The following is a 27186-nucleotide window of genomic DNA, read 5'->3' as shown; positions in this document are numbered from 1 at the left end:
GCCCGGTGACCCAGCCCGGTGATCCAGCTCGGGGACCGAGCCCGGTGACCCAGCCCGGTGACCCAGCCCAGGGACCGATCCCGGTGACCTATCCCGGGGACCGAGCCCGGTGACCCAGCCCGGTGACCCAGCCCAGGGACCGATCCCGGTGACCCATCCCGGGGACCCAGCCCGGTGACCCATCCCAGTGACCCAGCCCGGTGATCCAGCCCGGTGACCGATCCCGGGGACCCAGCCCGGTGACCCAGCCCGGGGACCCAGCCCGATGATCCAGCCCGGTGACTGAGCCCGGTGACCCAGCCCGGTGACCGAACCCGGGGACCCAGCCCGGTGACCCAGCCCGGTGTTTCACTCCGCTGACCGAGCCCGAATCCTGACCGGGCCGCCCTCCCTCCAGTGACCACCCACCCATTCTGGCCCCGCCCCTTCTCCCCACGCCCCCGTCGCCCATTGGCTGTGCGGGCCGAGGCCCCGCCCCGGCGGCGGCGGTGGGCGGGGCGCGGAGCGGGAGCGCGGCGCGGCGCGGGGCGCGGAGTCGCGGCGCCATGGAGACGGCGCTGCCGCTGCCGCTGCTGCTGCTGCCGCTGCTGCTGGTGCTGCTGCCGCTGCCGCCGCTGCCGCCGCTGCTGCTGCCGCTGCTGCCCCGCGCCGCCGCCGAGCAGGGTGAGCCGGGCGGGGCGGCGGCGCCTCCCGGTGCTCCGACGCCTCCCGGTTCTTCGGGGCTCCCGCGCCGTGTCCGCGGTGCTCCGGCCGCGCCGTGTCCCCCGTGCCCGGCAGCCTCAGCCCGCGGTGTCGCCTCATCGGCCCCGGCTTTGGTCGCCCGCGGCGGGTCGGGCTGCGCGTTGCGGTACCGGGAGCGGCCGGCTCGGCTCGGCAGTGGGGTCTCTCCGGGGCTGGCCGGACGCGTTGTGGGGCGGATGTGCCGCCGCTCTCCGGGGCTTGGAGACCTGCCGGAGGAGCGGGAGAGGAAGGACGGGTCCTCGCGGAGTGACCGGGTTAGCCCGGGGTGTCCCGGTCCCCGCCATCACCGGAGGCAGGAGGCAGCACGCTGCCAATAACCGTGACAGGGAGACGGTTCGAGCCCTGGGGTCCGTGTTCGCGGAGGTTGCGCTGCCACGGACGGACCCCACTGATCCCGGCGGCGGGAAGAGTGTCTCGGAGCATCCCGGAGCGCTCCGAGCGGAACGGTGTCAGGGATGTGCCCGCCGGGGATGCGCCGCCGCACCCCTCGTTACCGGCGACCGAGCTCAGCCTGCCGGTCGGGGGCTGTGGCTGCTGGTTGTGGAAGGATCGTGAAGCTGTGAACTGAGGCAAATAGCTCTTCCTGTCAAAGAGAGAATTGGCTGTTTTGTGGGGAAAGGCTGCCGTTTGACAGGGAAATCCCTCTTTCAAAGCAGCTGCTGGTACCTTTCAGTTCCAGCATCCGCACGCCGTGGGCATGGTACAGCGGCAGTGCTGTCTGTGGTGTCCGAGGATCGTCCCTGGGATGGCACAGTCGTTAGGGCACTGATCAGGTGCCTGCCAGGTTCTTTTGGGTGTGCAGCGAGAGCTTCGTGGCGCTTGGTGCTCACACGGTGATGCCATGGCTGGTGCAGCCGGGGTGGGAGCCGGGACCTGGCACGGCATGGCACTAAGCTTCCCAGTGCATGGGCTGGGTGGGTTTTACCAGCATTTCCTCTGTCAGGGGTTTTCCTAACATGCTGTCTTCCCTGCAGTTGTCCTGCTGGACTCCAAGGAATCGCAGGCGGAGCTGGGCTGGACCTCACACCCATCGAACGGGGTAAGCACGGGGGCGGGACTGTGTCTGCACCACCGGAGAGGGTGAAAGGGTCTCTCAGCCTCTCGGGGCTCAGCAGCGTTTGAAGCCCTGCGGTGTGAGCGCTTTGCTTACCACAGAGCTGGGGTGGGGGCAGCCAGCCGCGGCACCTCCTCATTCCGGGTCGGTGGGGAGCTTGGCATGATCAGTGCTGGGAGCTCCTGAGAGGAGAGAGGAGGCACTGGCTGTGTGAGCGCTGTGACTGGCCGGGGGTCCCTCCTCAGAATGGATTTTACACTACTGAAACAAACCAATAAACGCTGCCTAGTTAAGGCTTTGTACTGTGGTTCGCACGCCAGCATGGGCACCAAGGGTCAGTCAAGCCCTTAGAATCCAAGGGCTGTGGCTGGGGAAGTCACTGGGAGCTGTGTCATGTAACATTTGTTTCATCAGCCCCTGGCTTCGCTGCTGGTGTCGGTCTAAAGCCACTTTCAGTAAGCCTGGAGTTGTGCTCCTTGCAGCTTTGAGTTCATTTTCCCGAATGGAGACAAAGCGTTGAGAGCGATAGGTCCTGGAGTCAGCTGTGTGGCACAGCTGTTTGTTTGCAGAAGGAACTCTGTTCTGGGTGTGTTTTGACTGTTTTGCATAAATTTACCCGCAGAAGGAATTGCTTTGGGAAATTGCCAGGTTGTCGTTCAGGCTGTGAGGGTTGAATCATCATTTCACTGATCAGAATCTCGGCTGATAGCTTTGGGGGAACACTGTTTCACTTGCAGTCAGAGGATTTGTCCTGTTGCAGCTAAAACTACTCCTGGCAGAGAAGCTGCTGCTGTTCATGAAGGTGTTTGATGTCCTTGTGTGATGGTGTGACTGGTGTCACAGCCCCTTAGACATCTTGGATTTCTCTGGGTGGCCCAACCCCATCCAAAGAAACACTGAGTGGTAACACCATGTGGATGCACCTTCCCAGGGACAAAATCTGAGGAGCATGTGGGAGATGAAGGCTGTGGCTCCACAGCAGGTGATGTGTCCAGAATCAGGCTTTGTTTTCCAAGATCTGCTGCCAGTGCTGCCTTTCTGGTTGCATCTTCACGTTTGCACCCGTACAGAGAGCTCAGGTGTTGGGTGGTGCAGGAGCAGGGTTACTGCAGCTGGTGGCTTTGGTGGGCTGAGGACTCTGAGTGCCTACAATGTAACGTCCTGTGGTGGGGAGGCTTGCGGTAGTGACATTTATCCTGGTGGGTGTGTCTCTGCTGGGGCAGCTCCTGAGCTGTCACGGCCCTCTGTGCTCTGTCCCCAGTGGGAAGAGATCAGTGGCGTGGATGAAACCTTCAAGCCCATTCGCACGTACCAGGTGTGCAACGTCATGGAGCCGAACCAGAACAACTGGCTGCAGACGGGCTGGATCGCCAGGCGTGACGGCCAGAGGATCTTCATCGAGCTCAAGTTCACCCTGAGGGACTGCAACAGCATCCCTGGGGTGACCAGCACCTGCAAGGAGACTTTCAACTTGTACTACGTCGAGTCTGACTCTGACCTGGGCCGCAGTGTCCGTGAGAGCAAGCACACCAAGATTGACACCATTGCTGCTGACGAGAGCTTCACTCAGGGCGACCTGGGCGAGCGCAAGATGAAGCTGAACACCGAGCTGAGGGAGATTGGGCACCTGAGCAAGAGAGGCTTCCACCTGGGCTTCCAGGACGTGGGCGCCTGCGTGGCGCTGGTCTCCGTGCGGGTCTATTACAAGAAGTGTCTCAGCACCGTGCAGAACTTGGCCATGTTCCCAGACACTGTGGCAGAGACGGCCTTTGTGACGCTGGTGGAAGTTAAGGGCACTTGTGTTGCCCATGCTGAAGTGGACGAGGATAATCCCCCCAGGATGCACTGCAGCGCAGAGGGCGAGTGGCTGGTCCCTGTAGGGAAATGCTTGTGCAGCCCCGGCTTTGAGGAGAAGGACGGGGGATGCAGAGGTAAAAGTGGCCTTTGGTGTGCTGGCAGTTTTTGTCTGTGTCAGTCCATGCTGCTGCCAGACTTCTCTGGTGCCTGAGCACAGTTTGGAATTGTCTTTTGTCAGCAATGTGTTTCTTTGGGCTGATGGCAGCTCCCCAGAACCACCGGGTGTTTGTTTGGAGGTTGGCAGTTGGAGGGCGTGGGGCTGCTCTGCAGATGTGTCAGAGCTCTGGATGCTGTCAGGCATTTCCCACAGCTTTATCTGTAATGTTAAAATTACTCTAGAACATTAATATCCCTATTGATATGCTTTGGACACGGTTTAATAATTTGGCGACTTTACAGCTCACAAGGTTATGTTTAAGGACAGCTGCAAAAATGGTTGTGCCCTCTGCCTTAACAAGGCATCCCACTAATGAACCTGGGGCTGTGAGCGCTTCCGTCTCGCTTCCAAAGGCAGGTGAGAGCCAGCTGTGGGGTGCTGGCTGTCATGCTCTTCCTCAGAGTGTGTGAGCCTCTGAATGAAGAGTGTTGCTGGGCTAATGCCACCCCCAGGCACCTTATTGCCAGCTGGGACCTGGGAAAGGGAATGTGTTCTTACCACCTCATCTGACACAGCTCCTCAGACAGGAGCAGGTGTCTCTGTTGAGAGAGGCCAACGTCCTCTCTCATTCCCAGCCCATTTCCCTATTTTCCATAGGGAAAGCACAGGCAGTTGAGGATGCAGACCTGGAAAATGCACGGTTTCCTACTCCAGCGGCTTCAGTAAAACACATCTGAGAAGACCCTTTGCTACCGCCGCCCGGTGTCCAGATGCCAGCTTGGATGTCTCCCTTTTCACCTCAAAAACAGACTGAGAGCAAAGCAGCTAAAGAAGTCCCAGGCAGGCAGAGTTCCCCCTCACTGGAGGCAGGTGGTGCAGTAGGAGAGTGAGCTTTTCTGCCCTTCAGGAGCACCTCCAGGCTTTTCACTGTGCTGATGGTGCTGCCTTCCTCCAGGTGGTGGGATGCCCTTCCCAGTGCTCTGGGCAGTGGCTTCTCCTTAAGAAGACCTTATTAAAGCTATCAAATTGAAATCTCAGTGCTGTTGATTGCTTCGGTAGCTGCATGGCAGCTTGCCATGCTTTCCACATCTGTTTGGAGTGGGGATTTACATAGTGAGTCCCAGAAGGCTTTTGCTAATGTTTCAGGTTTCTCTGTGTTGAGTTTAAATAATTCATATTCTCTGAGGAAAAATATTTGAAGTAATTTAATGGACATAATTAAGTTTCCCTCCCTTCTCACAGAAAGCAGGTCATTAGTCATTCCCTGTGGAGCAGCGTCTGATGTCTGGTCAAATATCAGAAAATAGTTTTTAAGGGTTGAAAGTTTTGGGTTTGTTTGCAGCCCTGCATTAGCATAGTGCTAAGTGAAGAGCTTTAAAAGATTTCTGATGAAAGCAGCCAGGGCTGTGGAAATTCTTCAGTGAGGACAAAAGCCCTTGAGCTGGAGGCAGGTGGATGCTTTGGGAGTTTGGGGGTGTTAAAGCAGCCGGGTGGTGGCACAACACACCTGGCTCCACCACTGTGACCCTGTGGTGGTGGCTTTGGAGGGCTCAGAGGGTGTGAATCCTGCTGGCCCACCAAACCTCTTGGCCACAGTCTCTGTTGCAGCTCCTGTGGGCCTGAGAGGACTGGGGGTGGTGGGGGCTTTGCTGCTGCTGGTGCCTGTGGGGTGGCACTTGAGGGTGGTGGTGGCCACAGTGGAGGATGCAGGAGATGAACTGGTGAAGATGTTTAAACCTGGTGGCAGAGCTGGTGTCCCTGTAACCCTGGTTTAACTACTGAAAGCATCCTGTACTGAGAGAAGGTTTGTGTCCTCACTCTGAAATTAGGAGAGATGAATAAAAGGCCAATGGGATTTATGACTCTGCTAATTCTGGCTGCAGGAAAGCTGAGTCTTTCCATGTCCATCCTCCTGTCCTGCTCCAGAGGCACCCCAGCACTCCTGACAGGTTTGCACGTTTCTGATGAATTGTTTTGGCATTCAGTGGAGTGCAGCCGTCTCTGGGGTGGGACTACACAACTTTAGTGTCTGTTTAACATCCACTCACGAGGAAGAGGAGAGTTTGTCACTGAAAATGTGCTCAGACTGCTTGTCTTGTCTGATGTATCTCTGCAGCCAGATGCTGCTCTGTGCTTACTCTGCCCATAAAACCCATTCCCAGAAGATGCACGGCAGGCAAGTGGGCAGTCCTGTGCTCTGTGGATCATCTCATGCCCGTCCCTGTTTTGTTTTCACTTGGCTTCTCAGCTTCGATGTCTTTTTGTCATTAGTTTTGTCAGGCATGAGCTGTAGCCCCTCTGTGCTGTTTGTTTTGTGCTGTGTGGCAATAGCTTTTGTGTAAATGAAGCCATGATGTGGGGGATCTGCCTGACATTTTCATTCAAAGTTGTCTCCTTCTGCTTCTCTCTTTTCTATCCAATCCCTGGTAATATCTGCAAGGAGAATTTCAACAAAGCCCAAGGTTAATATTTACCAGCAAGATTTGCTGCAAATGAAACAACTTAAACCAGACATTGAATTAGTATGAAGGAGACCAGTGACCAAAAATAGCTGCCAGCCACTCTTCTTTGACAGAAACGTAAATTTGTGCTCTGGCGAAGTTTCCTCCTCAATTCATTTTTCCTCCACTTGTGACAGCACTGGCAGGAGCCAGCTCTGCACTGTCCCATGCTCTGCTCCGCCTCGCCTGCAGCCCTGCTGGGCCTGGTCAATGATGGTCTAATTAGTGGCTGTGCCCCTTTTCTACATGGAAATGACATCACTGAAAACAGTTTTAGAGTTCAAATAGTTTCCAGCGCTTTGTCAGGATTTTTAAATTTAAAGGGACGAGTGTTGCTGCTTTTCTGGGGGGGAGAAAACCTTGCACATGAGGTGGCTTCAGTGACAGCCTTGTCCACGGGTGCTGTTTGAAATGGGGAATAACAGAAATTCCCCCTCCTTGTCTGCATCACTGGCTGGGTTTTTGAGCAGCATGCTGAATTCAACCTGCTATGGACAGGACACAAGGAAGATTTATTGTATCTCTCTTAGGGAGAAGGCAAACATTTAGGGTGGGAGTGGGATGTGGGGTGAGTAAGATGCTCCTCTTCTGTCCCTTGGATATGTCCCACCCCAGCATTGTGTCACTGCAGTGTCCTTAGGTGGAAAAGAAATAGTTCAATTGAAAGTTAGAGGAATTTAAAATAATAAATTACAATATTTTGTCATTTACTGCAAAGTTACCTCCTGAAGCCCGAGGTCCTGCTTTTCTGCTTAAACACAGAAAAGATGGATCCAAATGTACAGCACTTGGAGCTTTTGATTTGTTTCATCTTTTATACATTAGCTTACAAACCTGTAAGTGCTCCTGGAGTGTATTTTATCTGCTGACTGATGCTGGACGATTATGCATACGTTTATTTTTCCTCCTGGGGCTCTGTAAGTTGCACAAAGCACCAGGTTTTGCTTTCCTCACGGATTCAGCCACAGGCATCCCACAGTCCGGCCCTGTGCTTGCGGGGCCAGCGAGGACACTGGAGGGAATTCCACAGGAATTCTGGAGCTGGGCACATTGCAGGGGCTTGTGGGGTGGGATCAGCTGTAGCACCAGCATGTTTTACATGGAACACCCCTGTAAAACCAGCTCTCTTTCCAGTCTCTCTGGGGCAATGACCAGAGGCTTGGAGGTATCCATCATTAGGGATTGCACTGCTGGCTCACAGTGTGTCTGAAATAATTATGGGATGGAAGTCGTGACAGATTCAGACACAAATCGCTCCGTGACATTTAATTCCAGAGCAAACCACTCTGACAATTACCGGCATCACAAGCTGTTTGCAGGATTCCTGTGAGGTTAAGGTCATGGATATCTGGCGGCTGGATGAACGTGTTGGATGGGCTGTTGAAATACAGATGGGGACGTGTCTTGCCCACAGCTGAGGGGGGGTTTGTGTGGGCTGAAGGGCTCAGCAGGGTGCTGCAGAGGCTGGCCAGCCAGTCCTTCACCGGGAAATTTTGGGTGGATCCATTAGGGAGCTGAGAGAGACAACAGTGGATTGCACTTGGCTCAGCGGATGTGCCTGCTTCAGTGTGTCCTTGAGGAACATTCTGGCATAAATAGCAATGAGGTTCTGTCAGTCCTGGCTGGATTCATCAAATGCACTCTGTTAGATATTTCAAGACTGTCCTTCTTCTGGACTAAACCGCTAAATTTAATTTCAGCTGTTAAGGGCTCGTTGTTGGGGATGCACAAAGATCTTGCCCTTGGACACAGGTTTTCGTTTTAGTACTCCACAAATTATTTAACAAGGACAAAAATTACAGAGTAGCATTGTCTAGAGGTGTCAGAATTGTGCAACGTGTTGGACCATAGGCTGCTTGTTGAAAACCAGTGATTAAAAATCTCTGAACTGTGTGGAAGACAGGGTGCTTTTATGTTCCCTGGGGTGGTGCAGCCCAAAGTTCCCATCCTGGCAGACATGGAACCAAGGTGAGAGGAGCCTGACTCAGTGCTTGCATTGATCTCTGCTCATGCTGACTTTGTCCCTCTCACAGTGGCACAGAGATTGGACACGACTGCTGTCCCTTCTCTCTGCCTGCAGTATTGATCACAGCTGGTGTGGTAAGACAGGCTGAGATCTCAAACTCAGCCTGGAGGGAGCAGGAGCCTCTCTGCTACCCGAGGACGTTTGTCAGCAAGGCTCTTTGGCCACCTCAGTACACCACCGAAACCCTGCTCTGTCAGAGATTTACACAAGGTGCCCCGTGGGGTTTGGGCAGCGTGTGCTTGTCCCTGGCACTGGCTGGCAGCGTCTGTCCCTCCTTGGGGCTGCTGCCCCCTCCTTCCCACAGCCCTGGCCTCGGGCACTTTGCCTCTAAAGCGCTGATGAAATGTTTGGAACACAATAAACAGTGACTTGCTCGGCTTGGTAATGGGATTAAGATAGATGGAGTATGGCTGTGCCAGCCTGGTCCTGTGAGGGGTCAGCAGGAGCAAGAGCTCCTGCAAATGATGCTTTGTGAACAGCTTGGATGGCAGTGGTGAGATTGCAGGTTTGAATGTTGCTCAGGGAGGGCTGGATGCGAATCTAAGAGCTGGAGGGTCCCAGTGCTTCCAGTCTGCGCTTTGCTGGGAGGGATTTTCAGGTTCCTGGGGTGCCTCAACCTGTGCTGCTGTCCTGGTTCTTGCTGTGGCTTTCCTAAAGAGCATTTTTATGAACGTCTGCTTCAACAGAGAAAATCAACATACGTTAAAGCAGACGAACTTCGTCAAATACAATTCCATGACCAAAACTGGAGAGGAATTGATTTTGGAAGACAGCCGAGTTGTAGTGTTAATTATAAATGCCTGTATAGGCATTTTGAGTGAGGCTGCAGCTGTTATTAATTCATGCTGGCACACAGGGCGCCGCTGCTGGTAGGACCTCACTGGGAAGGGAAGCTGAGAGCTGTCCTGTGCCACTGGAGTAGGAAACTGTGCCTTTTCTGGGTCTGCATCCTCAATTGCCCCTGCTTTCCCTATGGCACAGGCTGGGAATGAGAGAGGACATTGTTCTCTCCCAGCAGAGACACCTGCCCCTGTCTGAGGAGCTGTGGCAGATGAGGTGGTAAGAGAAACTTTTCCCCGTGGTTACTTCATGCTGGGTAATCAGCCATCCTGCAGCACAAACGAGTGTAGCTGGTTCTGCTGCTGGCTTGGCAGTGTGCAGACAGTGTTACATTGAGGGGGGAATGTGCTCTCTCTGTCAGGGACCTGGATCAGGCCTGCTTGAGGAGCTCCTGTGGTCAGCAGTGGTGGAGCTGGAGGGAGGCAATTGATCCGTCTGACCCATCCAGCTACTTCTCTCTGGCTCTGGGACAATGAATTATTGAATTTTATTGTTTAATAATTGAGTTGTGGTAGCACCAGAGGACCAGGAACAGGATAGAAAGCACTGTACAAAAAAAGAGAATTTCGTTCTATAAATTGATGACCTGATCTCCCAAGAGCTGTCACATACCCAGTGCAGAAATAAGCACTGTGAAATGACAGGGACACCTAAACCAGCTGGAGACCAAGAAAAACACTCGTAGGATGAGGTGGAAGAGGGTGGGAGTTTGTCTGAAAAAAGAAACAGAGACACACATATGATGCATCACATGTGCTGGATTCTTTTGTTCTTCCCAAGGGCAAGTTTTGGGCAAGCAAGGAAAAAAAATAGCAAGTAAAACCCATGGCTCCTCGTGGGACACACTCACATGGGGTTGTGGTGCCTGCTCCTGTGACATGCAAACTGGGGCATTTGGTGCCATTATTGATGACAGGCACGTCTGTAAATTCACTTCTGGCTGTTAGAAAACAGGGTGGAGTAGTCTGAAAGACACTTCTAATTGGAAATGTTCAGTTCCCTAGGAGGAGCTGTCAGGTTGGTGTGACAGGCACATCGGAGGGATGGGGGGCTCTGGGTTTAGTGCTTGGATCCCATCATGTTTGTAAACAGGATTGATTTTTCTGTCCTGTCTGATGCAGTGATATTTCTGCCCCGTGTGCTGCCCAACTAAAGGAAAAAGCAAACTCTGTCTCCATTCTATGAATACACTACTAGTTTTGATTTGGTTTCCCAAACCTAAAGAAGGAACTGTAAGTTTCAATCAAATTTTAACATTTGCTATTTTTCCCTGGTTTATGTAGCACCCTAGACAGGGAATGGCATTTGCTATGAAAATCAGTGCAGAGCTAAAGAACCCAAATGTCTCTTCTGGGTAAAACCAAGGGAAATCTCTCTTGGTGCCAGGATCATGCAGGTGCTCAGGGAAAGCAGCTTAGAGGGTGGTGTCTGCTGGCCACTGGCAGCAAAGGAGGTCCCAGGAAACAGGGAAATGCAGTCATCAGGCGTGTCCCCATTCCTCCTGTGCCACTCTCCCCTTAACACCCTTTCTCCCTCTTTCAGCTTGCCTCCCGGGTTTTTACAAGCTCTCCCTCCGTCTCCCTCTGTGTTCTCCATGCCCCGAGCACAGCTTCACACACGAGGAAGCCTCCACCTTCTGTTTGTGCCAGACGAATTACTCCAGGTCTCCTTCAGACCCTCCATCTGCCTCCTGCACACGTGAGTCTCGCTGGAAGGGCTGCTCCCTGCATCCAGCAACATCCAGCAATGTCCCTTTGTCTGTCCTGCAGCACAGAGCCAGGCAGTGCCCAGGGCTGTCCCGGGCTCCCCCTGTGCCTGCTCTGTGTGCTCACCTCGGGGTGATGCTGCACTGGGGAGGGGATGGAGAGGCTGTCCCTCCAACCCAGAGCCCGCAGGCTGATGAGACAGATGCGCAGTCAGGCTCGCAGACTCCCTGGTAAAACTGGGGCACAGTCATTCAGTCACTGTAGTTCGCAGGTTTTAATTAAATGGCCTCTAGTTAATTGGGCTGGACTCCAGCTGCTCTGGTGATGGCTGCTGTCCAGCTGCCAGCACAGCCATGAGGAACCCTCCATCTCTGCTGAGCACGGCTGGGCAGTGCCTGACCTGGAGCACGCTCAGGGAAGTGCCGGGTCCTGCCAGGTGCTTCTCCTGCACACTGTGAGCTGTGGCTTGCGGTGCACACACGTCCCTCCAGCTGGGATCCTCTGTCCCCTGTCCCACCATGTTGCAGGCACCAAAGCCTCCGTGTCCCCTCCTGCCATCCCTGGCTGTGGCCATCCAGGACTGTGCTCTTGTGCTCTACCCCCAGTTCCTGCACTGCTGCTCCCAGAGGACCTTTAGGTTTGTCCCAACCCCTGTTCCATGTGGAATTATGCCCTTTTCTGACCTAGACATGGGGCAACTGAGAGGCATTTTAAAACTCATACTCTACTTTTAGTCTCTTGTGAAAGGGGAGACAGTGCAGATGTTATAATTCACACCGTCACAATCAGAAGCCAAACTATCTCTCAATCACAATACATTATAATAATTTCTTGGCTTACAATTCATTATAAGCATTTCTTTTGCTACACAATGCTGCAAATGCCTTAAAGCCAATCATCTAAAATTACCCCTTGTGGGTCCTACTACAATGCATTATTTTTCCAAAGTATCTGATCTTATTTGCCAGGCCATCCCTTGAAACTTCCTTCTAGTTCCATTTCCCTTTTAACGACGTTTGTCTTATTCCATGGCATTTCTAAGTTGGCATTTCTAAGTCAGCATTTCTTACCTCAAAGTTTGCATACAGGTGCATACAGATGTGAGCCTTCTGTCAGAATCAGAATCAGAATCAGAATCAGAATCAGAATCAGAATCAGAATCAGAATCACTGGGTGGGAAGAGACCTCCAAGATCATCAAGTCCAACCCAACCCTAACCTCAACTAAACCCTGGCACCGAGTGCCGCATCCAGTCTTTTCTTAAACACATCCAGAGATGGTGAATCCACCACCTCCCTGGGCAGACCATTCCAATACTTTATCACCCTTTCTGTAAAAAACTTTTCCCTGATATCCAGCCCTCTATTTCCCTTGGCGCAGCTTGAGACCGCGTCCTCTCGTTCTGTCCGTTGCTGCCTGAAGAAGGAGACCAGCCTGTCAGGCTTTGAGAATCCTCCACAAATCCATCTCTCACGGTTTCACGGACGCTCTTTTCCTTCCAGGCCCACCCTCTGCCCCGAGGAACCTGGTGTACAGCCTGCGGCAGTCGTCCCTGGTGCTGGAGTGGAGCGCGCCGGCCGACGCGGGCGGCCGCAGCGACTTGACCTACAGCCTGTGGTGCGGGCGGTGCCCGGCGGCGCCGCGGGGCCGCTGCGAGCAGTGCGGCAGCGGGGTGGGCTTCGTGCCCCAGCAGACGGGGCTGGTGGGGCGCACGGTCACCCTGGTGAACCTGCTGCCCCACGCCAACTACACCATCAGAGTGGCCGCCCTCAACGGCGTCTCGGCCGTCAGCCCGCTGGCCGGACAGCAGTACGCCGAGGTCAACGTGTCCACCGGCCGCGCAGGTAAAATAACAGCACGTGTTAGTGTGTGAGAAAGAGATGTAGCACCTGGTGCGTGGTTCAGTGATGTTTTTCGCTGTCTTGGTTTGGAAGGAAAGGTGTCTGCCAGGGAAAGCCGGAGCTTCCCTTGGAATGGAGAATGGAAACCCCCTCCCACTGAATTATTGTAATTTCGCGATTAGGGGGGCTTTTGGGCAAAGATATGGGAATGGGAATAACAGCAGATGGGGCTGGTGGGGCGCAGAGGGGAAGATGAGGACTGGCCCGTGGTGCTCTCAGAGGGTTCCAGTTGGTGCCACTGGGAGGCAAGGAGTGAGCGTGGTGACAGCCTGGGCTGTGAAGGGACAAGTCTGCTCTGTGGTCTGGCTGCAGTTTGTGATCCGGCTCCAGTTTGAATTTACAAATCATAAAAAAAAACCCCTTTGATGAAGCAACATTTTCAGCCCATTCATCAAAAAACCCTCCTTAAAACAGGTAATTCAAATGCTGGCTGTCCTTCAGAAACAAATTGATTTCCTCTCTCTATCCTGCGCTGGTCTGTGACACAAGTCTTACTGTAAGCGTCCCCTTCCATTTTCAGTTTGGCATTTCTGCTCCCTCAGCTGAGGGGAAGTGAGTGCCCATGCCTTGTGGACAGGTCCCTGACCAGAGGGGTTGTCTGAGGAGTGCCCCCTCAAGCTGTTGTCTGTGCCAGAGGACAGTCAGGTCCCTCCTCAGCTGTTGTCTGTGCCAAAGGACAGTCAGGTCCCTCCTCTGCTGTTGGCTATGCTGAAGGACAGTCGGCTCTGGCTTGTTGTGTCCTTGTCTGTTCCTCTGCGGTCACATTATTAATTTGCATGAAAACCCTTTCCCAAGCCACAGTTAATGGAGACGGATGATCCTCAGGTACCTCTTGGCAGGAATTGGCCAACAATTTCATCTGAGGAGATTAAACTTTGATCTTGTTATAAATAATTTTCCCACCGCTTGATCAAATGTTTTTTTGTGCACGTCGTTGCTTTCTCTTCCCTCGTGCCATAATCCCCGTGGCTCCACTGGGGGATGCTGGGCTGCAGACTGCTCCTCAGCAGAGGTGTCATTCCTCATTAGGATCTTTGCTGTTCAAGGATGGATTTAGCTCTGGGAAGATCTTCTGTCTCCTGAGCTCAGGCCAGGGGGACAAAGACCAGGCTGGGGTGTGGTGAGCTTAGAGAGGTCTGATAACAAGCCATTCCTCCAGTCTGGTGCAGGCAGAGGCACCTTGCCTAGGCCCCCAGGTCTGAGCTGGGCACAGGAGCCCAGGTGAGGCCAGGTGAGGCCAGGTGAGGCCAGGTGAGTGCCTCATTCCCTTAGGCAGCAAAGCAGCAAGTCAGTGATGCCGGCCCACGCTGCTAAGAACAGCTTTTCCCCTGGGGAAGGGAGAAATCTCAGCCCCTTACTCAATACCATGTACTCCTGAGGGAACTGAAATGCACGTAAAGAATGTGGATAATTAATCCTGTAATCTGTTCAAAATCAATGCCTCTTGTTGAGCTGTCAAGTCTCCAGATGCAGATGGTGGCTGGGAGCTGCCCAAGCAGCTGAGGCTGGGAAGTTTCCCGGAGCAGTGACAGTTTTTATTGCTGAAGGTGTCCCCTCCTGGGCAGTGCCAGGCTGGGGCTGCCCTGTCAGCAGTGCCCTGGTTCCTCGTGCCTTTGCACTGTTGGCAAGGAGTGACAGTGCTGGTTAACCCACGCCTGTCAGCAGGGAAGGGGAGAAGGTGATGTCCTGGGGGAGTGGGTGCCCAGCTGAGTTTGTCAGATCCCGCTGCGAGGAGGGGACCCTGCGTGGGCAGGACACGGAGCCACAGCTGGCAGGGACAGCGTGGGGAGCTGCTCCTCCCTGCACATCGTTCCTTGGAGCCCTGACTCTGCAGGTCACTAGAGCCCAGCACGGAGGTGCTGGATGGGGCCAGAGGTCAGGAGGGAGGAGACTCCAGGGATGCTGGCCAGTGGTGACTGCCCTGGTGGCTGTCACGCTGCAGTCTGGGAAATCCTTTGCAGCAGCAGGGGAGCTCTGTCTGCTGATAAGCAGGATCAGAGGAAAAATTAAACAAGAAACAAGACCCTATTTAGCTGTCAGATCCTGCTCCTCTAATCCAGCTCCGTGCTCTCCTTCCCCTCCAGCAGTCACCGGAGGGAATAGTCCATCCTTCCTCGTAACTGCCGCCAAAAGAAGAGATGCAATTTAGTCTGCAGGTGGCAAAATTAATACTGTGTTTTTTCTAATCTGTCCCCAGCATGGGACTAAATAAAAGTGTTTGAGGAGTGAGCGGAACTGTTCACCTGCAGGAGTGGAGCTGCATTAGCCATGTAAATGTGCACTCCAGGTCCATGTCATTTGTATTCCCAGCAGGAATACACGGCTCCTGCCTTAAAGAGCTTTTAAATCTGCTGCTGATTAATAATGCAGCCAGTGCCAGAATGCATCCTCCTTCCTGAGGCTGGAGAAGGGGTTTGAGCTGGATTTGGTCCTCCAGAGTAGATTCGCCGGTGCATGTCCAGGGCTGATTCAGTCACCGTGGGGCAGTGGGGCTGCAGGACGTGCCGGCTCTGGGGCAAATGTCTGAGCTCCTGGGGTCTTTGGCTGCCTGCTGGCTTGGTGAGGTGACCTCTGTGCTTTGGAATGGAGATCTCTGAGGCAGGAGCTGCCTGGGATGGTGCCCAGGGCATGTCCTGTGTTGGGCTGTGTGTAAGTGGTGAGGGAGGGGAGAGCTGGCTCTGTCTGGCACAAGCAGGGCAGGGTGCAGGGATGTTTGGTGTCCCTCAGTGAGTGCAGCTGGTGGATGCAGAGTTGTTCTGGGAAGGGACACGGTGCCACATGTAGTTTTATGCCTGTTTTGCTGCTACACTGGTTAATCAAGAGGAGAAAGCCCACGTACAGGGGAATGGAGTTTATAAAATCAGGCAGAGTGGTGAATAATTTAATGTTTGCTTTTTCAAATAGAGGCAATGATAGGAGAGCTTAAAATATTGATGGGAAACACATTTTTTTTTCACAGTGTGAAATGCTTTATAGCCTGTGTGATTTTCTTTAATGTTTTTTAAACATGTTTGAGGCTGGCACCTGCTTTTCTGTCATGTACCATGGGCTCTGCTCTAAAGCACAGCCGTGAGTGAGTAGGATTTTTCCTGATGACTTTAACAGTCAGGACCACGAGTTCAGGTCTCTCCAGTCCATTTCCTGGATTCCGAGATGCAGGAGGGCAGCTGTGTGATGTTTTATTGATGGGGATCATACAACACAGCAAGGAGCACTTAGCTGATCTCACAGGAGCAGGACCCGAGGCAAGTGTTGGGGGATAATGTTTGACTCTGCCTCACACCATGGGGTGGGTCACAGCAGAGGGAGCTGTGTGTGGGCAGTGGGAGCTGCACAGGAGCCCCTCTGACTCCTCTCACACTCTCATAGGAGGCCAAAAGGGACTTGGAACCAAGGAGCAAATCACCATGAATAAAACATCACGAGGGCTTTTTATTTCAGCAAAGATTAATGAGCTACGTAATAAATACAAAATTTCACAGATACTTAAGTTTACTTTCCAGGGACTTGTTCCTCTCCACGGGAGGCTTGGTGGGACAGAGATGGGTCCAGTGAATGTCCTGATTTGATGGGAAGTAGGACAGGCTGGAAACAATCGACATCCCCATGCAGCTTTTGCTGTGCCTGAGGGCTGTGAGCTGCTGCCTGCATAGGCTGGAGACTTGTTTGGAGCCAAACCTGGTTAAAATGGGAATATTGGAGAGTGCATCTTGGAGTAGATGAACCAATTGGAGGCATGCATGGCGAGGAGGGAGTTTGTGCTGACCAGAAATACACAGCCAGCTCCTGAGGCACAGCCTGCTCTCAGAGTGGGGCTCATACTCCCAGCAGTCCAGTTCCATGGGGTAGATCTGGTGTGAGGTGGTTCAGGAGGCCTTGGTATGTCCCACCAGCCCTCCTGAATCAAACATTGTGTTTTGCCTTTCCCAGACATCCTCAGCAGGGGTTCAGAGCCCAGGACCTGAGCGCATCCTCAGACTCCTCAGCAGCACTAAGGGTGGAGGGTGCCATTAGGACTTTTGCCAGTTTTCCATTGGAGTGTTCCAGGCTGCCCAGGGATCACAGAGCTGCTGTGTTTTACCACTGTCTTCTCCCACTGGATGGTCACCAGCTTGGAGCAATTCCAGCCCTGATTCAGGGAGGGGGGACTGCTGTCTGCAGAAGCCGCACGCTCTGCAGCTGTTTGAGTGGAAGGTTTTACTGAAGCAGCTCCTCAGTCACTGCTCATTTCCTCCTCTCTGCTTTTCCAGTGCCAGCTCCTATCACCAACATCCGCACAGACAGAGTGGAGCAGAAGAGTGTCTCCCTGTCCTGGCAGGAGCCAGGCTTCCTCTCTGCCAATGGCACCGAGTACGAGGTCAAGTACTTTGAGAAGGTAAGCTCTGGGCACTGGCATGGGCTCTGCTTGTGCCCCGTGTCCTTCCCTTGCCCCCCTCAGAAGCACAGTGCTGTGTGATCCCAGTCACCCGTGGTGTGGGCCTTGAGAGATTTCAGCCTGCTAGCAGCTGTTAACTTTTTCCCCAAGGAAAAATTTCTCAAGAAAGCTTTTTCTCAAAACAATCTTGGTCAACAACTCTTCTTTCTCAAAAAAATCTTTGTCCAGCTGGCGTTTGCTGTTTCTCTAGTTAAAGAGAGGTTCCTATTCACCGACCACGTCCAGTCTGTATGGGAACACCTTATAAAAGGTAGTAAGAATTACACAATAAAGCCTTCTTTTCTATGCTCTTTGCCTTCTGAAATATTTGGAGTCTTTTGTGTCCTACAGCGACATGTGGAGTCCCTGGAACCCCTCGGGACAATTCCCAGGGTCTCGCTTTGGAAGGACAGACCATAGACTCTTCCCTAGGCTGAAAGAGAGGACCTTCCCCACGGTGCTTTGCCCGCTGTGATCCACCCGTTTGCTTTCCCCACATGCCCCTGTTTGTCGTGGTTTCTCCTTTGTTTCCCTGTTGGTGGTGGCACCCCGGGTTGCCTGCTCCATTTTCCCTGTAGGTCACTGACCTTTGCCCTGTCCCTCGTACTGCCCCTGTGCCCTCAGACCATTGGTCCCTGACCCCAAACTTAAGCCTGTGCTCAGCACATGGTCAGGTCTCTGTTCCTGATTTCCCTTTGGCACCTGGAATAAACCTCACTGGAACTGATTTCGTACAACGGCCCTTCTTGCCTCTCTTTGCTGAGCTAGCCGTGGTGCGTGTGATGTGTGGACCTGACTGCTTTGCCTGAATCCTCCCCAAGAGGCTCTTCCACAGCCGACTGGGAAATTGGCAGCAGCTCCACCACCTAGAGTCACCCATCCACCGTGTGACTCCAGCTAGGCAGGGACTGAGCCACCACAGTGGGTTCCTACACCCTGGAGGAGATGCTCTCTGTATTCCCAGCCTGCTGCCTAGGAGAGTGCTGGACCTCGTGGTCTGCCCTGGTTTAGCACTGAGAGCCACAAACCTGTGACTGTGGTGAGCTGTGAGTGGCCCTTCTGCAGGGGAGGGGACCCAGCAGGTATTTTTATGGCAGTTTCTTGATTTTAAAAATTGCTGCTGTTTGACAGGTGCAGTCAGGTGGGAATTTTAGGAGAAACACCAGTGGGCAGAGCAGGGGGAAGGCTCTAGATCAAAATAAATGCAGTTTATGACACAGTTCTGCAAATTACCTTATCTGCGTGTGCTCGGGCTCGTTATGGAGCTGCTGGCATGTCAGGCACACTGTGCAGGTGACATGTCAGAGTTCTGTATTTAGAAACAAGCCACCGTGAAGCTGATTCATATTAATGTGATTTTCAGCATCTGATAGATTTGAGAGCAGGGATCTGTGGGGGAAGGCAAATGCTGGAGCCCGAGACGTTAATTCCTGTGCAAATGGGCTGCAGCAACATGACACTTGGGGTATGAAATGAGGAGCCTTCCTCCTTGGGTAGAGCATTTCAATTCAGTTTATCAGTTATTCACTGAAACGAGGCTCTTGATGCTGACATGAATATCAACTTAGTTCCTAATCTTTGCTTTTAAAGCTTTTGTTTTTACTGGGAAGATTCAAAGGGGGAAAAACACATTTGGTAGTGATGTGAGCAGTGCAGCGAGTGGCTGGTGCTCATGCCTGAGCTGAGCTGTGGGGCTGGGGCACTGCCTGTGTCACCCTGTGGGGCTGGGACACTGCCTGTGCTGGTCTGTGGGGCTGGGATGCCCCTCGGGGCTCCAGTTTCCCAATCCACACAGATTTGCCCCAGTACCCCGTGGCTGCAGCAGGGGAGCAGGAAGGGGCTGGCTGGTGCCACAGCTGAGCCTGGCACAGGGGGCACTTCCCGTGTGGGGTGGCACAGCTGCTCCCCACCACCCCAACTTCTGCCTTCGTGTCCTCATCGCACCATGCAGCTCCATCTGCCATTTCCTGTGACCTCCCCTTATGATTTCTGTTCATGAGACATGCAGTGGATGTATTTCACATTCACAAAGAATGCGTTTCTTTTGGAGGCTGGCTCTTTGGACAGGCTCTCCTGACTGTGCCACGCCGGCTCCGTGGCTCAGCTGTCAGTCCAGCTCCATCTCAGGTTTCTCATTATTTCCCAGGATCAGAGAGATCAAAGTTACTCAACTGTGAAAACCACATCAACGGCCGTGACGGTCAATAACCTGAAGCCTGGTACCCTCTACATTTTCCAAATCAGAACATCTTCCTCTCCAGACTACGGGAATTACAACCCTGGCATTGAAGTGGAGACACTGGCAGAGTGTAAGTGCAGCAGGGCTCGTGTCCCTGGGGACGTTGTGCTCACGGCTCGTGCCCCAGCTGCTCCTGGTGTCATGGAGCAGCACCTCTTCCTCTGGTTCTGCTTCTCCAGGTCTAAGGGAGAGCCCCACTCTGTCCCACTGCTGTCCAGGAATTTGCTTCTCCTTGCATTTTCCCATTAGGTTTTGATGAGGTTGGTCTTGCTGCCCTGCCTGTGCTGTCTTTTCTCAGTGAAGGGTCAATGAGGGCAGTTCCTCTGTGGCTCTTTTCTCATGAGGAGGCTGGGGCAGTCTCTGCTCTTCGGCTGGGATTGCCCAAAAACCTGCTTAGCTCATGACTGCTCCCTGCCTCACGCTGCTGTCCTGGCTCAGGAGGCACTTGGCGTCTCTACTCTGGCTGGCTCAGGGCAGCCAGCATCGGTGTTATCTGCTGAGACTTCTCCTTTTAAATTCCCATTCATAACTCTGGTCCAAAATCATCTTATTTCACTGAAAGAGGGCTGGAGGGATGTTGGGCTTCGGCACAATCCCCCGCGCTGGCTGGAAGTGCAAGGCTGAGCTGGCTGGCTCAGAACAGCTCCCACAGATTGTGTTTAACAGGGCTTTAAATTGCCTTCATTTGCCACACAGAAGACATTTCAGAATTAATTGGAGCCAATAAAAATTTTATAGAGAATGTAGCTATCTAATACCCCTGTTTGCAAAAGCAGGAGGAAAAGGGATTAATGTGATGAAAGAAAACTATTTGTAAGACCATAAATTTTGATGGGTTCCTCTGATAAACAGGATTCTTCCTCAGCTCTGATTAACAAAACCAGGGGCTGGTGCAGCAGGGCTGGGTTGTTCTGTCTGCGCTGCCAGCATGTTGGACTGATCCCACCAACCTGGACCCTTAAAGCTGAACCAGAATTGTTGTGAGGATGGTGAAAAGCAGCCGGGTGGCTGCTCCCACAGCTCTCCCAGAGGACACAGGCTGGCCGTGGGAGCAGTGACCAAGGCAGCTCCTCTCCTCAAACCTGCCCCAGAGCACGCTGATGACCGGCTCTGCTTCCCTCCTGCAGTGACAGTGGCCTCCAGTGAGCAGAGCCCCGTCCTCATCATCACCGTGGTGGCCATCGTGGGGCTGACAGCGCTGGTGTCCGTGGTGGTCGGCGTGATGGTCTGGAGGAGGTCAGCAGGGCCAGGCATGCTCCAGGGGGCTCTGAGCTGGGCTGAGGGGCTGCTGCCCCTTCGTTCTCTTGTGTGCATCTTCCCTCTCTTTGCAGGCAGTGTGGGTACAGCAAAGCCAGCCAGGACGGGGATGAGGAGCTGTACTTCCACTGTAAGTGGTGCCCAGCTGTCAGCCCAGAGCGACTGTGGGATCCCTGTGTTTATCGCTGTTGATAACCCACCCAAGCAGCCCTGAGCCCTCACTTTTGAAGTGTTGTCATCCTGTGTTATCCCAGAGCAGGGGCTGGCACAGCAAGGCTCTCTGAGGACCGTGGGCTTGACAGCTCCATGTGCCAGTGTCTGTCCTTCCTGCGTGTGGGTCACAGAGGAAATGGGGATACTTGCAGCTTGCAGGGGGTGTATGAATTATTCTGTCAGCTTCATGAGCAAACAGCCTGGTTTTCTGGGGTTACTCTGGATTATTGAGCAGCAATAATTTTACAGACAAGTGTTGTCAGAGGGAATTTGGATGTCGGGACTGATGAGTTTATTTGATTCCTGTCACATGCCCGTGGAGTGCACACATGTTTTTCTGTTCCCCAAAGCACCTCAGAAGAGCCTGCCTTGACCATTTCACTTGGCTTTGGAGGGTGGGAGCTTCACTGGAGCAAAGGGGCTGCTCTCCTTTACCCAGGGCTTGTGGCAGTGGAGCAGAGCAGTTGGATTCACTTAATCCTAAAAAAAAAAAACAAAAATCTTAAAAACCTTAGAACTGAGTCTTTTGATTTGCTTGTAGAAAGGTGTCACATTATTCTGCCCACAGACCAGGAGATGGATAAATTGGGATAGTGTTGCCCAGGATGGGTGGGTGGAAACTCTGCCAAGCCCCTCTCACCTGCCCTTTCTGCCTTTCCTGCAGTTAAAATACCCACCAGGAGGACATACATTGACCCCAACACCTGCGAAGACCCCATGCAGGCTGTGCACCTCTTTGCCAAGGAACTGGATAATGCCAGCATCAAAATTGAGAGGATTATCAGGACAGGCAAGTTCCACAGGGTAGTGGCCTTACATAAACTACTGTTTGCTGTCAGGTGCATGTGTAGTGTTTATTGATTGGCTTAAGTAGATGCTTGTAAGCTTTTAGCATCAGCCTGTTGGCTAAAAAACTTTTTAAAAGCCTTGTAACAAAGAGAACTTTGGCTTCTGTTGCTATGGTGTGAGTTTTACCATCTTTTATGTCTCTGCCTTCACTGAGATTGATAATGAAACAAAAAGCTTGTGGAAAGCCTCTCAGTCACCCAAAAGCCTCTCAGTCACCCGTTATTAGTGACTAGATCCAACAGTGGCTGTGCCCATGTGCTCCCCTTTCACTGGGCCATGGCATTGCTCCGGTCCTGGGGGTACCTGCCTGCAGCTGAGGATGGGAGCAGGGCTGGTAAGGATTTTATCCAGGAGCTTTGTTCCACATTCCTGGTGTTTTCCTGAGGCCAAGCACTGAGCACGGCCAAGCGAACACCACGAGGACCAGAAAGCATCAGCAATTATCTGCATCTGGGCAGTTTGACAGCAGCATGAAAACTATTTATAAACACGTGAACCTAATGATTTATCGATTTTCATCAACTTCACTGCCTAAAACTTAAAAGCAAATTAAAATCACCTGACTGGACCCTAGAGCCTTAATGGCTACTGTGTGCCAGAATGTGGGAAACGTGATCATTCTCTGTCATTTCTTTCCCTAAAGATAAATTCAGCCATAGCAGCAGCAGAGGTGGAGGAAGGGAGGAGGGAAGGGCTTTGCCTGCAGCTGAAGGACAGTGTTGAAGGGGAGAGGACACTGAGGAGGGGACGAGGTTGCCTCTGAACTGCAGGGTGGAGCAGCTCAGAGGAGCCCCATGTACCTTTCCTGAGCAATCTGGCGGTTGAAAAATCAAGAAAGAAATTAGTAAGGAAGACATTTAAATCTAAGGAATTTGGGAGTGTGTTTGTCTCACTGCTGAGCTAACAAGAACCTGATTTTCAAATCAATAAAGCTGCTCATAGCTACACGCTTTTTGCTGTAAAGCCAATCTTGGTTTTTTATGTTGGGAATTCCGTAGCTCCTGTTGTGGAGCGCGTGGCTGTGCAGTGGGATGTTCTTCAGGAACCCTCCAGCCCTGCTGTGTCCAGCTCTGTGGGGAGCAGGCCAGGAGGCAGAACTAGCCAGGCCTGGAGCATGATCTTAGTGACAGGGGGTTAATCCTCCTCCCATGGGATAAAACACAATATGGACTGAAGCAGAGTGTGGAGGGAACAGCTGAGAAGCTCTGGGCATGGCTGAGGGTCAGCAGCCTTGCAGAGGAGTGGCATGGTGCTCAGGATGGCCTGGTGGGAGTGGCAGCAGTGCTGCCATGGATCTGTGTAACCCATTTCTCTGTAGGAATAGGATAAAAATCTGGCCTGTCATTTCTTCTAAGTGCAGCTAACAAGCAATTTGCAAATTCCCATATGAAGCTATTTTGAGAATGAGAAGTTCCTTTAACGCAACAATCTATTCCGAGGGTGAAAACTGAGTGCACCTGTAACAACAAGGGATTTGTCGCATGAGAATCAGTAAAGAAAACATGTAAACAATCTGAGAATAGATAGATTTGATGGACAAGTATAGCACCTTTTACTAACCAACAGAACAATTAACAAGAAAGCCATTAACCAAGTAGAAGTTGCCCTCGAGGTTTGTAAAAACGGTAGAAAAGACAGCGCGCGGCCGTAATAAACAGAATATAGCCTTACTTTGTGTGTCATGACCATCCCAACAACACCACCACCGTTTCTCTGCTGTGCAGGAGAGTTTGGGGAGATGTGCAGGGGGTGCCTGAAGCTGCCCAGCAAGCGGGAGCTGCCCGTGGCCATCCAGACCCTGCGGGCTGGCTGCTCCGAGAAGCAGCAGCGCTCCTTCCTGGCCGAGGCGTGCACCATGGGCCAGTTTGACCACTCCAATGTCATCCGCCTCGAGGGGGTCATCACCAGAGGTACGTGGGTTCCCAGGAGGCTCCCGTGCAGGAATGGGCTTAAACTGGTGCTAGAGGTGAAGTTGGCTGCCTGGAGAGCAGCTGTTCCCACCTGCGTCAGCTGGGTTTGCGTGCTGGTGATTAATAAAAGGCTTCCAGCTAGATTAATAAATGCAGGTAGTGGGGACTGGCTTAGCAGCCAAGTACGTGTGCTCTTAATAAAAGTAAATTGAAGCGAGGTTCTGTCAGTAAAACAGATGAGGCTGACTGCTCCAGCTCTCTCCCATGAGCGCGTGTGCAGCTATGGATGCGAGAGTTAAATGGATATTCGTGTAAATCCAAAGAAACCAGAGCATGTGAGCTGATTCTAACTAGGCTTTTTATTAGGAAAGGAAGTATTCTGGCTGAGCTGGTTGCTTTTGCTTTCACTGGGCTGTGCTGTCCTTTGTGATGTGCTTCAGAGTCCTGATGAAAGGACCTTCTGATACTGGAATCCATTCCTAGCTAGGAATGACAGGGATGCCTTGGACCTAGTGCTCATTGCAACCTGGCTGAGATAACATTCTTATCTCCCCCCAAAGCCAGGCAGTGCAGGGGTTGGATTTTTAACCCCTGCAGGGTCTGAACTGGCTGGGTGATGGTGGCACTCACACCGCGCTGCTTGTCTGTCTGTGCAGGGAGCACCATGATGATAGTGATGGAGTACATGGGGAACGGCCTGCTGGACTCCTTTCTCAGGGTGAGAACTGGGGTGCCTGCCCAGCTGGGGCTCTCCTGGCCGTGTTCCCATGGCTGACCTTTGGCTTTTCCTGCTCTGCTTTCACAGAAACACGAGGGGCAGTTCACGGGCACCCAGCTCATCTGCATGCTGCAGGGCATTGCCTCTGGCATGGCATACTTGGCAGAGATGGGCTATGTGCACAAAAGCCTGGCTGCCCACAAGGTCCTGGTGAGCAGCAGCCTGGCATGCAAGATCACGGGGTTCAGAAGGCCACAGGAGGACAAGATGGAAACCATCTTCTCCACCATGGTGAGCTGCATTTCCACATCCTGTCATCAACACTTTCCCTAGGCTCCCATTTCCTTCTTCAGGTGTGAACAGGGACTCTGCAGCCTGATCTTCTTTCTCAGGTAGAAATCTGATGTGTTTGGTGAGGGAAATGCATGGCAGTGGCCTGGCACCGTGCCTGCTCCAGCCACAACCCCACTGCACAAATCAGGGCAGAGGGACTTGTGTTTGTACAGCTGAGAGGTGGTTTTCGTTAAATATTAATGTACAAAGTGCCATCAGCTCTTCCTGGGGACATTCTCCTCTCCCATTAATATTTCAGGACTCACACTCCCGTGCAGCACACAGCTGCGGTGACATTTTAAACAAACTGAGAAAATAGTTTCCTCTTAGTTCTAAATGTGCTCGTGGCACACGGGTTTGCTCGGTGTCCTCCCTGTGATGACAGGCAGGGCACGATGAGCTGGGAATTTCTGCCTGGGAATTGCCAGCACTGCCCACATCCTGCTGGGCAAGTAAATCACTCCTGCCCTTGTGCCTGTGCAGCGTGGGAAGAGCCTGGTGCTGTGGTCAGCCCCCGAGGCCATCCAGTATCACCAGTTCAGCCCTGCCAGCGACGTGTGGAGCTTCGGGATCGTCATGTGGGAGGTCATGTCCTACGGAGAGAGACCCTACTGGGACATGTCCCACCAGGACGTGAGTGCCCTGCAGCTTCTCCTCTGTGCATGATGATGGTGCAGCCATTGCTGATGGAGCTGCTGCTGGCTCTGGGGAGGGAGGCTTGCCCCAGGGGTTTGCCCCAGGGGTTTGCCCCAGGGGTTTGCCCCAGGGATTTGCCCCAGGGGTTTGCCCCAGAGGTTTGCCCCAGGGGTTTGCCCCAGAGGTTTGCCCCAGGGGTTTGCCCCAGGGGTTTGCCCCAGGGATTTGCCCCAGAGGTTTGCCCCAGAGGTTTGCCCCAGAGGTTTGCCCCAGGAATTTGCCCCAGGGGTTTGCCCCAGAGGTTTGCCCCAGGGGTTTGCCCCAGGGGTTTGCCCCAGGGGTTTGCCCCAGGGGTTTGCATGGCTGCCCCTGAGCCCAGCCCCTCTGTGCTGCAGGTGATGAAGGCTGTGGAGGATGGGTTCCGCCTGCCTGCCCCGGCCAACTGCCAGCCCCCCCTACACCAGCTGATGCTCAACTGCTGGCAGAAGGACCGCAGCCAGCGGCCCAAGTTCTCGCAGATCCACAACGCCCTGAGCAAGCTGGTGCAGAGCCTGGAGCCCCCAGAGTGCCCCAGCTCCACCTGTCCCAGCTCCACGTGCCCCAGGTGATCACCCTCTTGCTACACCTGCCTGTCCCCCCTCTGCTGTGCTGTGCCCCACTCCCTCTTCACCACCCTCTCTGTTGGCAGGTCCCATGGCACGTCCATCCCCCTCTCCAAGAGAACCTTCTCGGCCTTCCCATCCTTCAGCTCCGTGGGTGAGTGGCTGGAAGCCATAGAAATGGGCAGGTACAAGGACAACTTCACTGCTGCAGGCTACTGCTGCCTGGAGTCGGTGGCCAGGATGACAGCCCAGTAAGTGACCCCTTCTCCCAGCTGTAACCTTGTGTGGTGGGTGCAGGGAGAGCAACGTTTCCTGCCCCTGCCAGGGAGCAGAGCCAAATCCAATGTGATTTACTGAGAATCAGTAATGATTATTTGTAATTCCTGTCGTTTGATAATCAGTCATGATAATGTGATTTTGCTGATAATCTGTTGTGCTGCAGCACAGGGTGATGGGGGCAGAGCTGTCCCATGCCTGGGTGTGCTGCAGGCTCCTGTTAGCCCAGAATACCTGGTCGGGGTCAGCATTGCTTTGGCTGGGACAAAAGGTTGGGGGTTTCTTACTTGTGCTGATAATCAGTAATGATAACTTGTAATCTCTGTCATTTGATAATCAGTTGTTTGCTGATAATCTGTTGTGCTGCTGCACAGGGTGGTGGGGGCAGAGCTGTCCCATTCCTGGTGCAGACTCCTGTTAGTCTGGAACGCCTGCTTGCGTGGCTTTGGCTGGGACAAAAGATTGGAGATTTCTTACTTGTGCATGTCTGGAAACGTGCGCTGCCTGGCCTGGAAGCAGTCAGTATTGGGGCAGGCGGTGCTCAGGGCTGGTTTGTCCTGGCTCATTTCGTGGGGCTCCTTTTGCAGAGACATCCTCAGCCTGGGGATCACGCTGGCAGAGCACCAGAAGACCCTCCTGGGCGGGATCCAGGCGCTGCGGGCCCAGGTGATCCGGATGCACGGCCGGGGCGTGCAGGTGTGAGCAGATGTCCTGCGGAGGTGCCGAGCCCCGGCACGGCGCTCCCGGGGGAGGAGTGGCCTGCTGGCCCCGACCTGCCCCACCTGGAGGTCTCAGGTGGGCCGTGGAAGTCGCTGGGTGCTGCCAAACACGTGGCAAGAGAGCAGCAGGGCTTCTGTCCCCTGTGCCGGGGCAGCCCGGGGTTCCCGGCATGGTGCAGCGGGCCTGGGTGGACGTGGCTCTCCCCAGCACTGTTTTGTAAGATGAGTCAAACTGTATTGATGCCATTTCATGTGGTAGTTGAGTTCACAGGGTGGGATGGACCTTTTTTTGCACTG

The 27186-nt window shown here is 53.3% G+C and overlaps 1 protein-coding gene across 3 annotated transcripts; it reads left to right on the top strand.

Annotated features, from left to right (window-relative positions):
• The first annotated feature begins 545 nt into the window (after window positions 1-545).
• Window positions 546-26872, top strand: EPHA10 (EPH receptor A10). Of its 3 annotated transcripts, XM_066204710.1 has the most exons (18): window positions 546-663; window positions 1716-1780; window positions 3057-3742; window positions 4111-4166; window positions 10659-10814; window positions 12325-12666; window positions 16974-17098; window positions 19284-19446; window positions 20504-20612; window positions 20708-20763; window positions 21511-21636; window positions 23420-23605; window positions 24262-24323; window positions 24411-24614; window positions 25140-25289; window positions 25688-25896; window positions 25981-26145; window positions 26758-26872. In XM_066204710.1, exons 1-18 carry the CDS (start codon window positions 546-548, stop codon window positions 26870-26872), a joined length of 3093 nt encoding a protein of 1030 aa, XP_066060807.1. The 3 variants fall into 3 exon arrangements, with proteins under 3 accessions (XP_066060807.1, XP_066060808.1, XP_066060806.1); XM_066204711.1 differs by lacking the exon at window positions 4111-4166 and having other exon boundaries at window positions 3057-3726; XM_066204709.1 differs by lacking the exons at window positions 546-663; window positions 4111-4166 and having other exon boundaries at window positions 1721-1780; window positions 3057-3726; window positions 25688-25887.
• The last annotated feature ends 314 nt before the right edge of the window (window positions 26873-27186 follow it).

The sequence above is a fragment of the Chamaea fasciata genome, unplaced genomic scaffold, assembly GCF_029207755.1.
Source record: "Chamaea fasciata isolate MVZ Bird 193981 ecotype frontalis unplaced genomic scaffold, bChaFas1.0.hap1 SCAF_26, whole genome shotgun sequence".
Classification (NCBI taxonomy): domain Eukaryota; kingdom Metazoa; phylum Chordata; class Aves; order Passeriformes; family Sylviidae; genus Chamaea; species Chamaea fasciata.
The sequence above is the reverse complement of the archived record's forward strand: the minus strand, read 5'-3'. Positions and strand labels throughout refer to the sequence as shown.

Coding starts and splice junctions, on each gene's coding strand:
- EPHA10 (XM_066204710.1), top strand. CDS start 546: ATGGAGACGGCGCTGCCGCTGCCGCTGCTGCTGCTGCCGCTGCTGCTG. Junction 24,324..24,410: donor TGCTGGACTCCTTTCTCAGG/GTGAGAACTGGG, acceptor CTGCTTTCACAG/AAACACGAGGGGCAGTTCAC. Junction 26,146..26,757: donor GTGGCCAGGATGACAGCCCA/GTAAGTGACCCC, acceptor CTCCTTTTGCAG/AGACATCCTCAGCCTGGGGA.